The 20706-nt window shown below is 34.9% G+C and overlaps 1 protein-coding gene across 4 annotated transcripts in view; it reads left to right on the top strand.

The window, feature by feature from the left end:
* The window catches only part of LOC114336756 (spectrin beta chain, non-erythrocytic 1), a 415003-nt gene extending 396454 nt beyond the window's left edge, over positions 1-18549 (top strand). For 3 of the 4 annotated variants that reach the window (XM_028287129.2, XM_028287128.2, XM_028287130.2), the window contains exons 27-29: positions 57-201; positions 4636-4737; positions 15391-18549. In XM_028287129.2, the coding sequence (XP_028142930.1) occupies positions 57-201; positions 4636-4737; positions 15391-15530 (387 nt within the window). In that variant the 3' untranslated portion in view covers positions 15531-18549. The remainder of the gene's footprint in view (positions 1-56; positions 202-4635; positions 4738-15390) is intronic. The other variant, XM_028287131.2, reaches the window with a different exon arrangement.
* Positions 18550-20706: the final 2157 nt, after the last annotated feature.

Below are 20706 nucleotides of genomic sequence, written 5' to 3'. Positions count from 1 at the left end.
TTAAGTTAAATGGCTATTCCAATTAATAAATTATTATTATTCTTTTTTTTTTACAGGATCCAAACGATTTCGAGATTAGTTCGCAGTCAAGTAGAACTTCGAGTCCAGATGTACCCGACACAGTTGTCTTAAGACAAGATCCTCATGCTACGAACGGAAGTATATCTTCATCGACAAACCATCCGTACCGGCATACCATTGGTAAGCAAATCATCACTTTCGGTATTTATTTACTATACAGTGATGAGCGCGCTAATAATATTCGTATAATTGGACATTACATTACGTAGTTTCCCACCTTTAAACGTATCAGAGGAGTATGACAACTGTCACTGTGACAGTAGAATTTTATAAAATACTCCTGTCACAGACGTCTGAAGGTGGGAAAGTATGTAATGTGATGTTAATTTATACGTATATAACGATAATTTCCATCTCCACTAGTTTCATCTCTTTTTGTTTCGCAATGTAATATGTTTTCCATTTTTAGCGCTATTTTGCCGGTTATTAGCGCGTTCATCACTGTATAAGAGGAACTTATGGAAATATATAGCATTGTAAATTAAAAAAATTGTTTTGTAAAACATTTTTTTACCATCTTAAGTGACAAAATCTACTAGACAGCTAACAGTTCAAACTATATACAATGCATGCATTTTTGTTCGTGTGTTTAGAACTACGTCATCGGCATAGGCAAGAACCTGACTTCTCGTATGATATATCGTTGTTTGTTTTCTTATATCACTTATACTAAAAATATTGCTGCTATTAGTTGGAAATGTGTTGAGAATGAGAATTAGAATTTTTCTGACCTACCCTTCTTAGTTACAGTAAAACCGATTTATCTGCAACCGATAAGCGAAAACACGACATACGTTCGTTAATGCGGTGTAAGTGGCCTTGAGGGTTTCAGTTAAATCTATTGATCTGTACTATATATTCGGTTTCCTTTACTATCATTTTTCTTAGTTTAATCATAAAAATAGTAATTAGAAATCATCCACTAAAATAATCGAGTCATTTCAATTAACTAAGATTTTACACAAGTTTCGAAAAAAATTATTTGTCACAAAATTGACAAATGTTAGTATGTACATATGCATCTAAAATATTTCAAGCAAGGTATTACCGACAAACTGGTTTAAAGTGTTCTGAGAATTCATTGTTCACATCAACTGCTTTAGGAAAATTCGTATATTGGACATTTAATTCAATCCTTGCTGTTATATTTATATCAGCCAATATAGTCAAAATATTGTTATATTTTTATTATAAATAGGTTCCTTTATTTTAATTTTTTTAGATTTGGCATAATATTTGTGTATATTATTTATGATTGTTGTATGTGCACAGTCTATGGTATAAATATAAATTATCTTTTTTAACAAAAAACTAAATTTGTTTATCGTATGTTTATTCAGTATCGATATCTTTTGTTAATATATTAATATCGAGTCATCTAGAGAAATCCTAATTAGAACAGCACGCCGAATAAATATATGGTTAACTTGAATTTTAGCTACACTGACCGGCACAAAAAACGGCCACTCCACAAAATGGGTCTTTTTGATGTCTCGCATTTCTTAAACCTGTTGTCCGATTTAAGTGATTTTTTAAATATATTATAGCCTTATTCTTTAACAAAATTGCTGTAATAATATTGTTGCCAGATAGGTAAATTGTCATTGTATACCGGGTTTGTACCATTGTACCACTCAAACTGTGGTTTTTTCTCAAAGTTCACCACACCCTGTGGAATATTCTAGCATTTATAAAATACTGAAATTAAAACCCAACTATAGCCTCAGGTTTTCTTAACATTCTGTTTTTTTATTCATTCGCTTATGTTGGATATTAAAAAAGTTAGGTACTTTAACAACTAGCCATGTTCTTCATCAATACAGGGTGTTTATAAATAAGTGCAACAAACTTTAAGGGGTAATTCTGCATAAAAAAATAATGGCAGTTTGCTTTATAAACATATGTCTGCAAAAGCTTCGTTTCCGAGATATAGGATGTTAAATTTTTTCTTACCAACTGACGATTTATTTATTGCTCTAAAACCGGTTGAGATATGCAAATGGAATTTGGTGGGTTTTAAGAGACAATTATTGCACATTTTTGACATGTTATTAAGGTGATACAGTAGCTATCAACAGGTAGCCAAAACGCGTTCCAAGATTGCGGCTGTAATTTTGAATATTTTTTCAATATATTTGGCACACGTATTCGTAATATAATAAAGAATGGCGGTACAGAGCCCAATTTGAAAAATATATTAATATGTGGAAATTACTCTGTAATTAAATACAATATTAAAAAACGAGCCTGTACCGCCATTAAGAAGAACAAAAAAATACACTTTCTTCAAATAAACTTTTTTATCCGATGCCTAGATTTTTTGTCATTTTGGAACTACTAAAATTTTTTATTTCATTAGTAGTTCCAAAATGGCACAAAATCTAGGCATCGGATAAAAAAGTTTATTTGAAGAAAGTGTATTTTTTTGTTCTTCTTAATGGCGGTACAGGCTCGTTTTTTTAATATTGTATTTAATTACAGAGTAATTTCCACATATTAATATATTTTTCAAATTGGGCTCTGTACCGCCATTCTTTATTATATTACGAATACGTGTGCCAAATATCTCGAAAAAATATTCAAAATTACAGCCGCAATCTTGGAACGCGTTTTCGCTACCTGTTGATCGCTACTGTTTCCTCTTAAGAATTTTATATTCTCTATTGGCGTGCATACGGGTAATATGACGGGCAATATTAATCGTATGCACGCCAATGGCGAATATAAAATTCTAAATTGTATGTCAAATAATGCGCAGTAACAACCCCTTAAAACCTGCTAAATTTCATTTCCATATCACAACCGGTTTTTAGAGCAACAAATAAATCGGCAGTTTGTAAGAAAAAATTCAACATCTCGTATTTCGGAAACGAAGCATTTGCGGACATATGCTTATAAAACAAACGGTCATTATTTTTTCATGCAGAATTACCCCTTAAAGTTTGTCGCACTTATTTAGAAACACTCTGTATTGATGAAGAACATGGCTAGTTGTTCAAGTACCTAACTTTTTTATTATCCAACATAAGCGAATGAATCAAAAAACAGAATGTTAAGAAAATCTAAGGCTATAGTTGTTTATAAAGGCTAGAATATTCTACAGGGTGTGGTGAACTTTGAGAAAAAACACAGTCTGATTGGTACACCTTGTATACAATGATAATTTACCTATCTGGCAACAATATTATTACAGTGTTATTGTTAAAGAATAAGGCTGTAACATAGTAAAAATATCACTTAAATCGGACAACAGGTTTAGGAAATTCGAGACATCAAAAATGACCCATTTTGTGGGGTGGCCGTTGTTTGTGCCGGTCAGTGTACTTTCCGAAAATAATGAATACATAATCAAATTTGTCTAATTTTTTTTTAATACATTATTCGTAATAAAGTCTTACGTTACCCAAATTCAATACTATTTCTGAATTGCCAAAATGAAAACTTTTCTGTAGAGCTTTTTGTGTTCGTTTGAAGTAACATCATTAATATATTCTTTGATTTATACTCTAGTGATGTAACGAATATTCGTATTCGCATTCGCATTCGCAAATATTCGCATGTTTTTGCATATTCGCATTCGCATCCGCATTCGCGAAATTTGTGCGAATGTTTTGCGAATATGAAAACCAGCAAAAAAAATAATTTTAAGATAATATTAGGTTAATAAAATCAAAATCTATTCACCTCTCATCTTTTTTTATTAAGAAAAGGTAACTTAACCTCAAACATGCAGCTACTCTCAAATGGAAATATGCAGGACACAACAGCAGACAAAGAGACGGAAGATGGAATGAAGCCATAACTCACTGGAGACCTTGGGACTACAAAAGAGGAAGGGGCAGACCACAGACGAGATGGTCGAATGACCTAAAGAGATACGCAGCGACCAGATCGACAGCATTAGCACTGAACCGAGAAGAGTGAAAAAGTAAGGGGGAGGCCTACGTTCAACTTTGGACAAATGAAGGGCAATAGATAGATACAACTTAACCTTGTATAATCACATTATCAGCCTTCACTTTTTTTTATTATTTGGTATTATGTAATAAAGCTTAAGATTCAGATTGATTTACACTAAATATAAATTAACTTTTCGTTAAAAATTTAGGAAGCATTACAAAAATAGAAACAAATTAAAAAAAACTGGACATTCGCATTCGCATCCGCATTCGCGAATGTCAGTAGCAGATATTCGCATTCGCATTCGTATTCGCGAATGTTAAAAAAATGACATTCGTTACATCACTAACTCTACTCTAGGTCCAAATAGATTCTTTAAATAGTACCAATATGATCTGAGTAATAATTTATTAACTAAAGAATTACATAGATTTAGAATGCCTCACATACTGATTACAAACATGGGTAATGACGGCGCAAGACCAACCAACCAATAGCATTTAAATGTCGTTCACAACCTGCTCTAGTTATTATTTTACTCGATGGCTCTATATTACGATCTTTGATAATATTAAAATTACCATTTTTCAAATAACAATGTAACATGTATAATTCATTTACTAATTTGTAAAAATAATTTATTAATCAATGTAGGAGGAAGTTCTTCTCCACCACCAATTCCTCCGAGGATGACAGATGTCACGCTTGGATATGAATCCAGACTTTATACGTCAGACAGTAGTGGAAGTGTTAACGGTTAGTCGTAACTGGAAACGTCTTTATTTTTTTTTCTGCGATTCTTGGGCTTTTCGTCTTCTAACTTTTAAATAGTTTTAAAAAAACAGTATGTTTTAAAATGTAAATGTAATGAATTATCTCGTAAAAATGAAGTTTTAATTCGATTATAGAACTCGTTTAAAAATCATATTTTCTATTGAATTGGACTCTTCTAGAGTGAGGCAGTATTTGAGAAGAAACGTTAATTCAGAAGTTACGTTCATGGAATAATCTGTTTCTGAGAATAAATATATGATTTGTACTTTGTAAATGTCAAAGACGTTTCTACACTTGAAATTGAAAGATGTTTTGTGTATACACTTCCATTCCATACAAGAGAACAGGCCAAACGTAACACTTTCAGCATTTTGTGTCTCAGATTAAAATCCAACTAGTGATCAGTCTGAAATTTACGAACTTTACGAACGTTTCAACTTTCATTTAGCAGACAACTTAAATGTTTAAACTGTCTGATTTAATCGATTTCTTCTCAAGCTACATACGGGTGGTGAATCGTCAAACTCTCAGAATCGTCAGAATCTCAATGGGAAATTATAAATTATTGAAGTCCTGCTTCCCTAATTATTGTACATAAAATGTGATTAGAAAATATTTCCAGAGGACTGAAATCTGTGCTAAAAGCAAATGTTAAAATTGTTCAACGAATTAAGCACATTCCAAAATTTTGCATGTCAAAAATACAATGCATTTGCCAGTGTATTATTAGCCCAATTGTTAGATATTTGACCTCCAAAAATCATACGAACACGCTGAATTTTTCTGAGAATGTTTTTGAGACCCCAAAAAGATGCGAAAAAGTTTGCCACTCCTAACCCCCAGCATTACCCTAAAACGGGTGGTCCCGAAAAACAACTATTTGTGTGTGTCCTATCGACAAAAATCAAAATGCGTTTTGAGGTAAAAAAAAAGGTAAAAAGGGCAGCTTTTGCATCCAATTTTTGCATTTTGTCGCAAATAAAGTCAGTTTCTTACAGCATTTTTTGACTAGGACTAAAGATCTGAGAATAATGAAAATGTCATACGAAAATCGATCATATTACCTACATAACTTTATTCACCAAATTTCATAACTATTATATTGTAACATGATTAGTGTAATTACTTCTAATTACAATAAAACTAGCGGTTCGTAATTTATTTACGACTTTATTATTTATTTATACAAGTTTACTTTACAAACTTTAGCTTAAGACTAACTCTATTTACAAATATGTCCTATTTATATATGCGATACAGATATTCCAGAAATATCTATATATCTCCAGCTATGTCCATGTGACTCGACCGCTTGGACGTCATGGGCGCTGCATCGGCGTATCTCGAAACATCGATAGTGTTCTGTCTGTCCGGAGACGGGAGCTGGTATACGAGGGTAGGTCAATAATTATTTTGTTACACTGCTCCCCTCTTAAGATCTGAGCGTCCCGATCAGCAACTCTAGATGGCCCAGGATGGCGGAATCTACAGGATTCTCCAGCTCTGCATACACCCCTAGAAAAGAAGTAACAGTCTACTGTCTTTGAAGGGTATGACATCTTCGGGTTCATGCAACACACAGTAATCCGTACGCCAGTTTCTCTGAAGATCACTTCCAGCATGCTTCTCACAATCTTCCAATCCAGATTTTCTACTGCATGACCAATTTTTGGTAAAGCCAAATCTTTGATGTCATAATTACAGACCATTTTCTTCAAATTAGTTAGAGCACGCCATATGTTCTCGTAGCTTGGCGTGTCCGTATAAGACTTCCTGGTCACTATATACAGCAAAGATCGAGGACCATCTTCCAATCGCAATACTCTTCCAATTTTAGGTTGTTGATTCCTTAACTCGTCCAGGCGGCCGAACTTTCTATTGAATACGGACGAGATTCCTTTAGTCATCTCGAGGTCTTGTGCAACACAGTGGGCTAGAGAGACGTTTTCTGGAACACCAAACAGATCTTGCTGAACTTCTGTGGTCACGCCGAATCTAGCACTCTTTCTTTCTGCGTAATTTGACATAAATTCCTTAAAACTTGGCTGTGGTGCATCTTTCATCTCCTGTTGGAGGACTCGGGCTTCCTCTGTTTCATTTGAGCCAGCATATGGTGCAAGACGATTTATGTGAATAACTTTTGGTTTACCGTTTGGTAACTTCTTAATTCTGTATATTACGTCATTTATTTTCTTCTTAACTTCATACGGACCTTCCCATTGTCTTTGCAGTTTAGGACACAGGCCTCGACGACGTTGTGGATTATAAAGCCAGACAAGATCACCTACTTCGAAGCTTTCATTCTTGCAGCGAGAATCATATTGATCTTTCATTCTGTCACTGGCTATCTGGATGTGTTGTCGGGCAAGTTCATGAATGTTGTTCATTCGTAACTTCAGGCGGTCTACGTATTCTTCGCCTGCAACATATTCCTCGGAAGGTCTGCAGCCAAACTCTAGGTCGCAGGGCAAACTAACTTCACGACCCAACATCAGGCAGGTTGGTGTTTGACCTGTAGTTTCATTCACGGCCGAGCGGTAGGCCATCAGGAATAAATGAATGTGTTGGTCCCAATCTCGCTGATGTTCAGATACAACTTTGGACAAGTGTTTACCCATCGTTCGGTTCATCCTCTCGACCATTCCATCTGATTGAGGATGCAGGGGTGTTGTTCTGGTCTTATTGGCACCAATCAATTTACAAACGTTTTGGAAAAGAGCTGACTCAAAGTTTCGCCCTTGGTCGGAGTGGATCTCCAAGGGAACACCAAATCGGCTGAAGAATTCTTTAACAAGTACCTCTGCAACGGTAGCAGCTTCTTGATTCGGTAATGCATAGGCCTCGGTCCATTTCGTAAAATAGTCCATGGCTACCAGAATGTATTTATTTCCAGCATCGGTTTCTGGAAATGGACCTGCAATGTCGATTGCTACTCTTTCCATAGAACTTCCAACATTGTACTGTCTCATGGGTGCTCTCTTTTTACCAACTGGACCATTACCGGATGCACACAGTTCACATTTCCGGCACCATCTTCTTACATCATCTTTACAGTTCACCCAATAGAACCGTTCTCGAACCTTTTGCAGAGTCTTCGTAATACCAAAGTGTCCACCTGATGTACCGTCATGCAACTGACGCAATACTTCTGACACTTTACTTTTAGGTACAATCAACTGAAGCTTAGATTCTGTACCATCATCGTTCTCAAAGGTTCTGTACAGAAGATCATCTTTTAGTATCAGGCAATTCCATTGGCTCCAGTAGGCCTTGACTTCCGGACTACATGCACTAATGTTTTGCCAACTAGGTCTCTCACCTCGACGCATCCAATCCAATACTCTTTTTATACATGGATCGTCTTCTTGGGCTTCTTGTAACTGTTGTGGCTGCCATTGCTCATTAACGACGGTGGTTCGTCTCACGGGGCAAAATCGTTCCTCTAATTTGGCACAGTGATTACAATTTGCACTGCATGGTCGTCTCGAAAGGGCATCAGCATTTGAATGAACTCTTCCGGCCCTGTGTTCTATCTCATAATCATATTCTTGAAGTCGTTCTAACCATCTTGCCATCTGGCCCTCTGGATTACGGAATTGTATGAGCCATTTTAGAGCAGCGTGATCTGTTCGAAGAAGGAACTTTCTGCCGTACAAGTATTTATGGAAATGTTCGCAAGCCTTCACTACACCCAGCAGTTCTCTTCTGGTAACGCAATAGTTTCTTTCTGGTTTCGACAGGACTTTGCTGAAATAAGCGATGACTTTTTCCTGTCCATCCTGGATTTGTGAGAGAACAGCTCCTATGGCACTGTTGCTAGCATCGGTATCCAAAACAAATTTTCCTGCCTGTCCCGGGTAGCTTAATATCGGTGCACTGATCAGAGCCCTTTGTAGTTGTTCGAAAGCTTTTTGACACTCCTCACTCCATGTATATTCTTTGCCCTCCTCCGTCAACTTTGTTAGGGGCTTGGAGATATTGGCAAATCCTTTGACAAATCGTCGGTAATATGTACATAGGCCAAGGAAACTTCTAATTTCATGTTTATCTTTTGGTACTGGCCAATCTTTAATTGCATCAATCTTTTCAGGATCAGCTGTTACACCATTACTCGATACAATATGTCCTAAGTACTTAACTTCTCGTCGAAACATGTGACATTTCTTCGGACTTAACTTCAAGTTCGCTGCCCTCAATCGTTGAAAGACGTCTATTAGATTCTTGGCATGTTCATCAAAGGACCTTCCAACCACAATTACATCATCCAAGTAAACCAGGCATGTTTTCCATGTTAGACCTCTTAAAACTGCCTCCATTAATCTTTCAAATGTGGCAGGGGCATTACATAAACCAAACGGCATAGCCGTAAACTGCCAAAGCCCTGATCCTATCGAAAATGCGGTTTTCTCCCGATCGGCTGGCTCCATGTCTACTTGCCAATATCCACTTTTTAAATCAAGTGTGGAAAACCAACGAGAACCGGAGAGAGTATCCAATGTATCGTCTATTCTGGGCAAAGGATAACTATCTTTTTTTGTTACCGCATTGAGCTGGCGGTAGTCGATACAAAAACGCGTTGAACCATCTTTCTTCTTTACCAGAACTACTGGTGATGTCCATGGACTGTTCGATGGTTCAATTACCCCTTGTTTGTCCATATCCTTGATAATCTCTTCGGCTTCATCTCTTTTCGCAAATGGAAGTCGTCTAGGCCGTTGTCTGATTGGCTGAGCGTCTCCGGTATTTATTTTATGCGTTACTATGCTTGTTTTTCCCTTATCCTTCGTGTCAATAGCAAAAACATCTTGATACTTTATCAGCATAGATGTCACTTTTTCCGTTCGTTCATGATCAAGATCTTGGCATCTTTCAATGATCATCTCAACAAGCTCCTTTGGATACTTCGCCTTCGATGATTTCTCATTGGTATTCACAGAGCAAATTGAAGCCACGGGAACACACTGCCCGATCAAAGCTCCTCTACTTAACTTGATAGCAGTTTCCCTTAAATTCATAACTCTTACAGGGATCACATCTCGAACTTTTACCAAAGTTTTCGCCGTTAGGAACTCGACATTATCCACATCTTCGACCATCCTTAAACTTCCCTCTCGGCAGTGTCCATCAAGCATGGTCATCAGAATTTTCTCACTATTACCGGGTATGGTTACGTCGCATGTAGTAAGTAAGCGGATGACATCTTCTTTGTCGTCGTGAAAGGGCAACTCTTCACCATTGATCTTGAGAACTCCATTTTGAACATCCAATATTGCCCCCACTTTCCTTAGTACGTCCATCCCCAATATGAATTCGTCGGAGATCTCGGCAATTAATACTTGATGTTCAACTGTGGTCTGGCCAATGGATACTGACATATTAGCCTCGCCATATGTATTAATTAGCTCACCAGTCGCTGTTCTAAGCTTTACTGTTGCAGGTGATAATTTATTATGGTCTCGTACTACATCTGGACGTGCGATAGTTCTCGTTGCACCTGTATCCACCAAAAATGATCTACATCTATTACTGATACGACCTTCGATGTATAAGTTGTGGATTCCACCGGAGGACGTAAGGTTGACAGTTACTATGGGGGCTCTAGTTCTCGAGGTCGGCAGTTGCCCCTTGGTGTCGACCCGCTCTAGTTTTCCGACGGCTGTACGATCTTCTTACAATTACGACGAATGTGGCCTACGTCTCCACAATTCCAACATCTAGGCTCGCGTCTCTTTGGCATCTGATTACTTAATACTCTCCGTATCATTTCCTCCAGACGTTCATCGTTGTGTTCGTCACTTTCTTCAATGGTTCTTACTCTATGGCCTCGTGAAGTTTGACTAGCCGTTTCGTGTTCCAATGCAATAGCAAGTGCTTCATCTAAAACTTTCGGTCTTGCTAGTCGTAAAGCTTTCTGTAGTTCATTATCTTTCAGCCCATTGACGAAGGTATCTACTGCAATTTCTTCTAAAACGCTGTCTGGCACCTCTGGATAAGCCAACCGCACCACACGAGCCACATCTGCTTCAAATTCTTGCAGATTCTCACTTGCTCGTTGACTTCTACTTCGCAGTTGTGCTTTGTATACTTGTTGTAGATGGGCATCTCCATAGCGTTTTTCTAGACGAGTGAACAAGGTCTGGTAACAATTTTCTTGACCCTTGGGAATTGACCTTAATATATCTGCAGCATCACCTCGTAAAGCAGCAGTCAAGGAAACAGCCTTTTCTTGTTCGGTCCAATGATTGGCGGTCGCAATAGCTTCAAACTGTCTAAGATATATGGACCAAGAGGACTTTCCATCAAATGGTGGTAATTTGAATCTCATATTATGCGACGTTTCGTCTCTCGGTAGTTCATCTTTCACTAAAGGATCTAACGTTGCTGCATTAACTGATGGTTGTACTTTTGTATCGGTTATCCTGCTCTCTAGCTGTTTGATCTTTTCTTCTACGGTCTCTACACTTTTCTGCATCTTATCGAATGTTCTAGAAACTTCTTCAAATTTCTCATTGTTCTGTTTACAAACTTCTTCTAGTTTTTCGTTGTTTTGCCTACAGACCTCTTTAATTATTTGAGAAGTCTCATTGAATCTTTTAGCAACATTTTCGAATTTCTCGTCGCTTTTTCTACTAACTTCTTCAAGTTTCTCGTCGCTTTTTCTAGAAGTTTCATCGATCTTTTGAGAAACACTTTCAAATTTCTTGTTGTTCTGTCTAGAAGTTTCATCGATCTTTTGAGAAACACTTTCAAATTTCTCGTTGCTTATCTTAGAAGTATCATCAATCGTTTCAGAAACAGTTTTTAATTTCGATAAGATTGCTTGTTCTGCTGACTGGAAGTGGAACGTCTCTGGATCATCTCCGTTCTTCGTTAGGACTTCCTCGAGTCGTGCTTGTAGAACTATCTTGAGCCCACTGCTGTCCAGATCCCGTTCCTCGAGCTGTTCACGGAGCTGTTTTACTGTAAGTTCTCGTAGCAACATCTTTGGTCGGCACACACGTACTTTCCAAAATGTCTTTTAAAAGTCTTTCCGAATGCCGAACAATCAACGCACTTTAACTATTCCCGACGAATAAAGTCCAAAAGTCTTTTAAAGTCTTTCCGAATACCGAACAATTAACGCACTCCGGTTATTCCCGACGAATAAAGTTCAAAAGTCTTTTAAAGTCTCTCTGTAATTCACTTATTTATATCGCACTAAGTTAACCGAACACCGACACCAACTGTAGCGTGATTAGTGTAATTACTTCTAATTACAATAAAACTAGCGGTTCGTAATTTATTTACGACTTTATTATTTATTTATACAAGTTTACTTTACAAACTTTAGCTTAAGACTAACTCTATTTACAAATATGTCCTATTTATATATGCGATACAGATATTCCAGAAATATCTATATATCTCCAGCTATGTCCATGTGACTCGACCGCTTGGACGTCATCGGCGCTGCATCGGCGCATCTCGAAACATCGATAGTGTTCTGTCTGTCCGGAGACGGGAGCTGGTATACGAGGGTAGGTCAATAATTATTTTGTTACAATATTAACCGCTTCTGAAATAATTCAAGCGTTCCTTAGGTTTACCGTGCATTGCATAGCACCCGTGAATATATACATATATCTATTTTGAAGCGAAGAGCTATTGTGTCTTTAATTTTTATCGTATTTGTAACATACTGTTTTTTTAACTGGACATGAAATGTAGTTTTGGGATTGTAAATAACATATTTATTAATAATTACTAACACAACTTACAGAGTTCTATGGATTTATATAAGGGATTCTTCCAGGCGGTTTTGGATCTTTTCTTTCTATACCTACTAAATTTTTACGAAAATTAAAGTCGATTTTAATTTTGTAATTTAAAAAAATCTAAAATAATATTTTTTAGATGTAAATACAGTTTGTTGTACATGTTAATAGTAATACCATAAGAACGGCCTCCCACAGGGAAGTGTTTAGCACCAATGCCTTTGAATTCATATACAAACGACCAACTGACGTCTACTAATACCAAGCACTTCTTCTGTGCTGACCATCTCGCAATATGTGCTCAAGGAAAGGGTTTTGAAGAAGTAGAAGACAAACTCAAAACAAACTGTCTTGAAAACAATGACTGCGTAGTACCTGCAGAATTCCCTTTTGCCCAATCCTTCTAAAACAAGTTTATGCCTTTCACTTTCGCCAAAGGAAGCTAAACGAAAACTACAAATTGCGTGGAATCGTAATACAGTAGAACACACACCAACCTTATCATCTTGGAGTAACTTTGGACCGGTTCCTCACCTACAGACAACATTGCATAAAAACGAAAGGGAAAGTGACAACTAGGAACAGCATACTCAGTAAGATAACGGGAAGTAAGTGGGATGCATGTCCTGGCTTCTTAAGAACAACGGCAGAGGCACTGTATTTTTCAACTGGAATATGCATGTCCCGTTAGGAATAGATCTGCCCACATCAAACAAGTGGATACTGCGCTAAATGAGATCTGCAGGAGAGCAACAGGTTGCATGAAACCGACGCCACTCTCAAATCCATATTATAAATCAGCCGGTTTTGTAGATCCCTTAACACGTCGAAATGTAGCAGAGTCCATAGATGTCCTAACCAAAGCTCGAACACCACGAAACGATTAAAATACAGGAACAGCTTCCTTGGAACAGTACAGGACGAAGGGCCCAAGTATTTCCTCTATAGAATAAAATAGAAATATTCTTTATTGTTACTGAAAATTCTACAATTTTGTGGACAAAACTTACATTTAGTCAGAAAATAACAATAACAAAACACAATTTACTGATTAACTTTACAACAAAGTACAATATTACAAAATAAAAGATAATGAAAGTAAAACAAAAGTAATATATTGCAAAATTTAAATAAATTGCAAACTGAACATACTTCAAATAAAATACCTACCTACAACATTAGGAACTGAATAGGTTTAAGCTGTTGCATATTATGCCACCCAAATATATCTGTGTAATATATATGTAAAAATACTTTAGTTACTTGTACATAGAGGTACTGTAATTTCTTATTTATTCATTAAGAAAATCTTCTACTGAATAACATGGTCTTTTAGATAGATAGGCTTTTGTTATTTTATGGAATTTGGGGAGAGATGTTGCAGATTTAAGTTATAAAGGGAGATGGTTGTAGCGTTTTTTTTTTGCGGAATATAATACAAATTTCTTTACTAACTCAGTGGACGGGATCGGTAAATAGACATCAAAGCTTGAATTTCTGGTAGAGTAGTAATGATTAGGTCTGGCTGGAAAGATATGTAGGTGTTTACGAATTAAACAAAAAGTTTCTAAAATATATAAAGAAGGAAGTGTTAAAATTTCCGTGATCTTTGAAGTAACTTCTGCAATGTGTTGTTCTTGTGAGGCTAAACAGATATCGTATTGCTCTTTTTTGTAATTTAAAAATAACATCAGATTGGGTAGCTGTACAGAACCTCAAAAAGGAAGACCATATCGAAGATGAGACTCGAACAATTAAAAATATATTATTTTAGAAGATGCTAAATTGATTTCCTTCGTAACAGACCTTATTGCATAGCAACCTGAGGCGAGTTTCTTACTTAACAAATCGATATGAAGGGACTATTTGAAGTTGCTGTCTAAAAAAATACCAAGAAATTTTACATAAGCAACGGTACTGATCTGGCTGTTATTAAGAAGCAAGGGTTACAGAGCTCATTTATAGGATGATGCTGTCTTATCCACGTTAACAGAGAGTAAATTAGAGTCAGACCCAGTTTTTATTGTAAGTAGATCAGAAGTTATAGTTGCATGAAAAGTTGCTCCAAGTAATACTGGTATCATCAGGAAAAAGAAAAATCTTTTCATCGATTTTTAAATTAGTGATGACATTTATAAAGATAAGCAAAAGGAGAGGAACCAATACTGAACCTTGTGGTACTCCACATACAATGTTTTTGAGACTAGAGTCAGTATAATCTGCTCTAACCAGTTGTTTCCTATTATCCAAGTAAGATTGGAACCAATTCAAAGAAATACCTCGAATTCTGTAGAAATTTAGTTTTTTGATCAAAATGTCGGTCATTTACACAATCAAAAACTTTGGCATAGTCACAAAAAATAGTGGCACTTTAAAGATCATTGTTTAGTGCTTGGTAGACCTAATGAAGTACAGAAAGCATGGCATCAGTGGTACTTTTATTAGTTAAAAAGTCGAACTGATTTTGTGATAAAATGCCATAAAAGAGAAAGGACATAAGTCGGACTTTTATGAGTCTCGATAATTTTGGAGAGTACCGGTAGTCAGGCAATTGGTCTACAGTGGCAGGTATTAGACTTTTCACCAGATCCACCCAGGTTCAGTGGACCGACCAATCTCTAGACTTTAAAACGAGGAAAACTATGAATGAAAAACAAAATATGATAAGAACGGGGGTCGTGCCATTAAAATTTTCATACTATCTTCCATAAGACTTTACAAATCTATAACGACTATTTTGTTGGTATAATATTAATATTCCTTATAAACTGTTAAAGTTTTAAAACCTAAAAATTTAAATCGATTTTAAATAATGCACCAAAAACTTATCTATATTTTTCACTTACCTACTTATTTACTTATCTACTTTTACTTATTTCAGAAGGTTTCAATAATTCTACTCCAAGTCGAGGACAGGAATGGAACTCCACTTCGAGGCCGTTAAGTTCTCCAGATTCCAAAAATGTTTCCCATCGAATAAGAGATTTGTTCGTTCGAAAGAAGCGGAATTCACAGATGTAATAAAAGTATATGTAGTTTATTTTTATAAGGGAGAACCTTGTCCAAACTGTACATATATAATACATATATTTCTGTAATGCCTAACCTTTGTTGACCAAATCATATTAAATCTTTTCATGTTTTGATGTAATAAACAAGAAAATATAGAACAAAGTATGTTTTGTAAATTTTTAATAAACTTTAAATGTACAATAAAGTTAGAAAATGTGGTAAGGAACTACTAGGCTGTTCAATAAGTTTTGAAGTTCGATAAGAAAAACACAATTTTATGGTTTGAAATACACTTTTTATCTAGTATAGTCTCCCTGAGCATCAATACACTTGTTTCAACAAGATTCCAGTCTATAAATTCATCCCTGAAGTGAGAATTTGGAAGGGCTGCAAAATATGCTTCCGCGGCTATTATGACCTCTCATCATTTGATGAAAGACTCTTTCGACTTATCAATTTTTAGGTATATATACAGATCGAAGTCGCTAGAGGCCAAATCTAATGAATAGAGTGGACAATCCAACAATTCGAACTTTACATCATGGATTTTATCCATTGCTAAAATGCCCGTATGACACGATGCATTGTCCTGATTAAAAAAAAAAAGAATGTGTGTGTACTTTTTACGCACGTAAGACCTTATACTTATATTATATGATTCCAACGAAATTAATATATGTACTTTAAACAGTTTATTTATATTTTATTTAAATATTAAACTAATTTGAATACTTACTACTTTCCAAACATTTTTATTAAAACAATAGATACCAAAAATTAAAAAAATAAAAGAATAAAACACACACAAACACATTGAAAAATGCACCAAAGAGACGATTTCTGAACAATAATTGTTGGCAAAAATTTTAACTAAATAAGCATTTTCTGAAAAAAATTATATAACAAATATAATTCACAATCATAAAATGTATAAAAAAAAATAAAAAAATAAAAACTTGCATTGGGATTCGAACCCGCGTGCTTAGACATAAAATCCACTTACACACAGCCGTCACCCGTCTTGACCACTTACACGTACTTGTCATGTGGGAAGGTAGGCTAACTGAACCTTTTACTGTTTGACAGTTCTGAATTTAATCAAATTAGTTTGATTTTTGTGTGTGTGTGTGTTCACAAAGGGAATTCAAATATTAAAAAACAACAAAACATAGAGTAAGAAAACAATAGGTATATTAGATGAAGAGTGGTAGAAATTTTGTTGGTAATCAAATTATGTAAATCAAAGCATTACCTACTATAAATAGATAGGTACATACATTTTCCAAATAGGTAAGTACCTACCTATGTAATTTTTTATTACAATACTGAAACATTTACAATTAAGTACGTACCTGTTGCTTTTAAAAACTATTTAAAAAGTTACTACAATTATAAACTTGCTTTTGTCTGTGTCCTCACAACAATAAAAACTAATATACAATATTTGTTTATCCATAACCTCTATATTGAACAATTATTGTCATGTCATTTGAACACCCAATCAGAGCAAAGGTATAATGCATCTGTGCCGGGGAACAAAGTTTTTGATGAATTCGCGCATATTAAATTACACTCCCATCGCTCCTAAAGAAGTATAACTTCAATAATTTTTTTTCTTCTGCAAACCGGTTATTTTTTCACAAATGTTTCCTTTAGTTGGTCTAAAAGGTTACAATGATATAGAATTTATTGTTTTGCCAGTTTGCAGGTAATCCACAAACAAAATTTCTCCCGTATCCCAAAGAACTGATGCTAACACCTTCTTGGTCGATTTATGGGCACCAACTCGTTTTGAAGCCGAAGAACCAGGTTCACACCACTCTTTAGCTTCTTGTTTTAATTCAAGATGATGGTGATAGACCCAAGTCTCGTTCATAGTGATGAAGCGATGCACAAAATCTACTTTATTAATTCGAAAATGCTCTAAACTTTACTGAGAAAGTCGCATTCGAATGTGTTTTTGTTCTGTTGTTAGCGAATGCGGCACCCATTGTTTAGTTAGACGGTCCAACGAGATCACTAGGCTCTCTTTCAGTCACTCGACGATTTTCCAATACCATATCCTGTATTTTTTCTACGATTTCTGGTGTTATTGCTGTTTTTGGATGTCCTTGACTTAGATCGAATTCAAGGCTTGTATGACCACGTTTAAATTCAGCAACCCATCTTTCTACTGTGCTAACTGAAGGCGAAGAGTCCTCATACACTTTCAACATTCGTTCATAAAATTTCTTTTCCTTTTAAACCTTCCAAAAATAAAAATGTAATCACTGCACGCTTCTTGATTGTTTCTATTGTAAAAAATACTGTGACACGTCAATACTCAATGACTTGTAGACAAAAAATGAATTCACAGATTACACTGAAATTTCACACAAGTTCATATGAAGAGTCTACCAACATAATAAAATAAAATTAGGTTGGTAACAATGCCCTCTCTTACCGAAGCGCAAAACTTATTGAACAGCCTAGTAATAAAATACACCAAAAACCAAGGAACATAATTTCTTACTTCCATTGGTGTGATTTTATTAATATTTTGTATGCAATAATTTTCACTTGGTCAACTTTCCTAAAAAAAGAAACAGTACCTTTGGACGTTGCGCAATTTGTTGTCCAATAAAAACTTTTTTAAATAGGTATTCATATTATTAATTATTTGATTCTAGGTCCTCCACAAGCGGTAGCTATGTTTTTCACATATATTGCGCTGCAAATTAAATAATGTCTATATTTAATTAGTTATATTTATAACGTTTTTTTTTTATTTTATAAAAAGCTACCAGATCGATCAAATTTAAACATGACTAAATTGGTTAGTTAGTAGTTTGTTAGTTTATTGTTAATAGTAAGATTTTTACCATAAAGATATATTCATAAATATGTATTATTAAGTTATGCGGTTGTGCTTTGTATTAGTACTTTGTTCTTTATATTTTTGTTTAAATAATGTTTATTTTATGTTTTATATTTTACGATTATACATAATTCTTTTATTGTATTGAAATAAAGTTTTACCTATCTTTTTTATACTTCTTTATTTTTGATATATCGCCCATAGTGGCATTAAGATCATATGTTTTGGACTTGGAATACGCGTCAATGTTAAAATACGCATTATTTTCAGCATCAATACCGGCACCCTTCTTCTTCAAGTGCCATCTTCGTTCCGAAGGTTGGCGATCATCAGGGCTATACGTATTTTCAAAACTGCTGACCGAGCACACTAACAACTCATAATTCAATATAAGCGTTAGGGTGGCAGAAGTGTCGCTATTATGTGATAAGTCCCAAATATTGGCTGCAATACTGACACAACTCAGTTTGAGCCCAATGCTCGATAGGATCAGAGTGGGTTCTTAATATCAGCAGTGGCACATTTTGAGTTGGGTCAGTTTTTATAACCCCTAGTTAGTCTATTTAATGAAAAAGGTCTTGCTGCAAGGGTGGCATAACTCAAAACATATTTAAATTTTTTTTGGCATTTAAAAGATAAAAAAGAAAAAGAATTTATAAAAATAAAATTAAAATTATACACGCATTAATAACTTAGAATAATCTCCGTTTAAGTAAACTAAAGCATTTTTTATGCATTATGCATTTTCCTTACCAATGAAAACTTGAAATCCATTTATCTCAAAACCTAATTTTTTGAAAGTCAACCTAATAAAAATATTTGTAAAATAAAATACTTTTAAAAGATTTTTTAATTAAAAACTTATTGGACCATTTTCCTGGTGACAACCTCCATGGCTTCTAAAAATTGCAAACCAGATAGATGCTGCAGTGAAGACAAGAGGGAATTCTAAAAAGTTGTAATTCACAACCCCGTCTACAGCTTGGTAAAGTTCCAACGAAAAATAGACCTAGTTACTCTATAGGAGTAATACTAATATTAAAATAAAAATTTATACCATTTTTATTCAGTTGCAATGAGAAGCCAAAACTTTCTTAATTTTTACTTAGGTTAGAGAGCGCAACCAGCACTCTTATCGACGATTTCACCTCTTGTTAGAGGCTCTTCAGAGAATCCATAGGCTGCTATCTCTACTCCAGGTAAAATTTTTCGACATTTATTAGTCCCCCACTGTAACTGACGTGAAGGTAGTAGGTGCGTAGCGGCATCTGCTAAATGAAAGTCTAAGTTTTTCAACCTAATAAAAATATTTGTAAAATAAAATACTTTTAAAAGATTTTTTAATTGAAAAACTTATTGGACCATTTTCCTGGTGACAACCTCCATGGCTTCTAAAAATTGCAAACCAGATGGATGCTGCAGTGAAGAAAGAGGGAATTCTAAAAAGCTGCAATTCACAAACCCCGTCTACCAGGAGGGTTGGAAACCAGGAAAATGGTCCAATAAGTTTTTCAATTAAAATATCTTTTAAAAGTATTTTATTTTACAAATATTTTTATTAAGTTTGACTTACACGACCCTTATTCCCATTTAAAAAAATGATCGATGACGTCATCACGCCCAGATGGTGACGTCGCTGCAATAAAAGTTGTTTAGAATTAAAAACTATGTTTCAATATGTAATTAAATCCTTATAATTGAAATATTGTGAAATATAAGGGTACTATGCTCATGAGCGAAATTCATATTTTCTGACACACCTCGTATAAAATTAATAAAAGTTGATATATCATAGTTGCATCTTAGATTTTAGACCATGCAGAGCTTTTTATTAAGAATAACTTTTTTTCGTAAAATGAATAATAAAAGAGTTATAATATTAATTTTTAATAAATAAAAATGACGGGTATTCATAAAGAGAAAATTTGTAAAATATTTTTTTTTTCAATTAGAGGCATGTAATTACATATTTGATCTTGGTTTTTAATTCCAAACAATTTTTCATAATACGAATTTTCGATATTAAGAGAAATAAAGGTACTTTACCCTTGAACGAAATTAATATTTTTTGACATACCTCGTACAATATTGATAAAATTTGATATATTATGATTGAATCTTAGGTTTTAGAGCATGCAGAACTTTTTATGAAGAATAACTTTTTCTCGTAAAATTAATAATAAAAATGTTTCCCATATGTTTCCAACTTAAGTAGACACGCTGTATATATGCCAAACAGTCGTAATTTAAAAATAAAAATTGACCTGTTTCGGGATTTTTTTCCAAAATTGTCCATTCTCGAGAAAATGAATTTATTCCAACCTTTAC

This window comes from Diabrotica virgifera, chromosome 6 (assembly GCF_917563875.1).
Source record: "Diabrotica virgifera virgifera chromosome 6, PGI_DIABVI_V3a".
NCBI classification, from domain to species: Eukaryota; Metazoa; Arthropoda; class Insecta; order Coleoptera; family Chrysomelidae; genus Diabrotica; species Diabrotica virgifera.
This window is presented reverse-complemented; position numbering and strand designations above follow the sequence as displayed.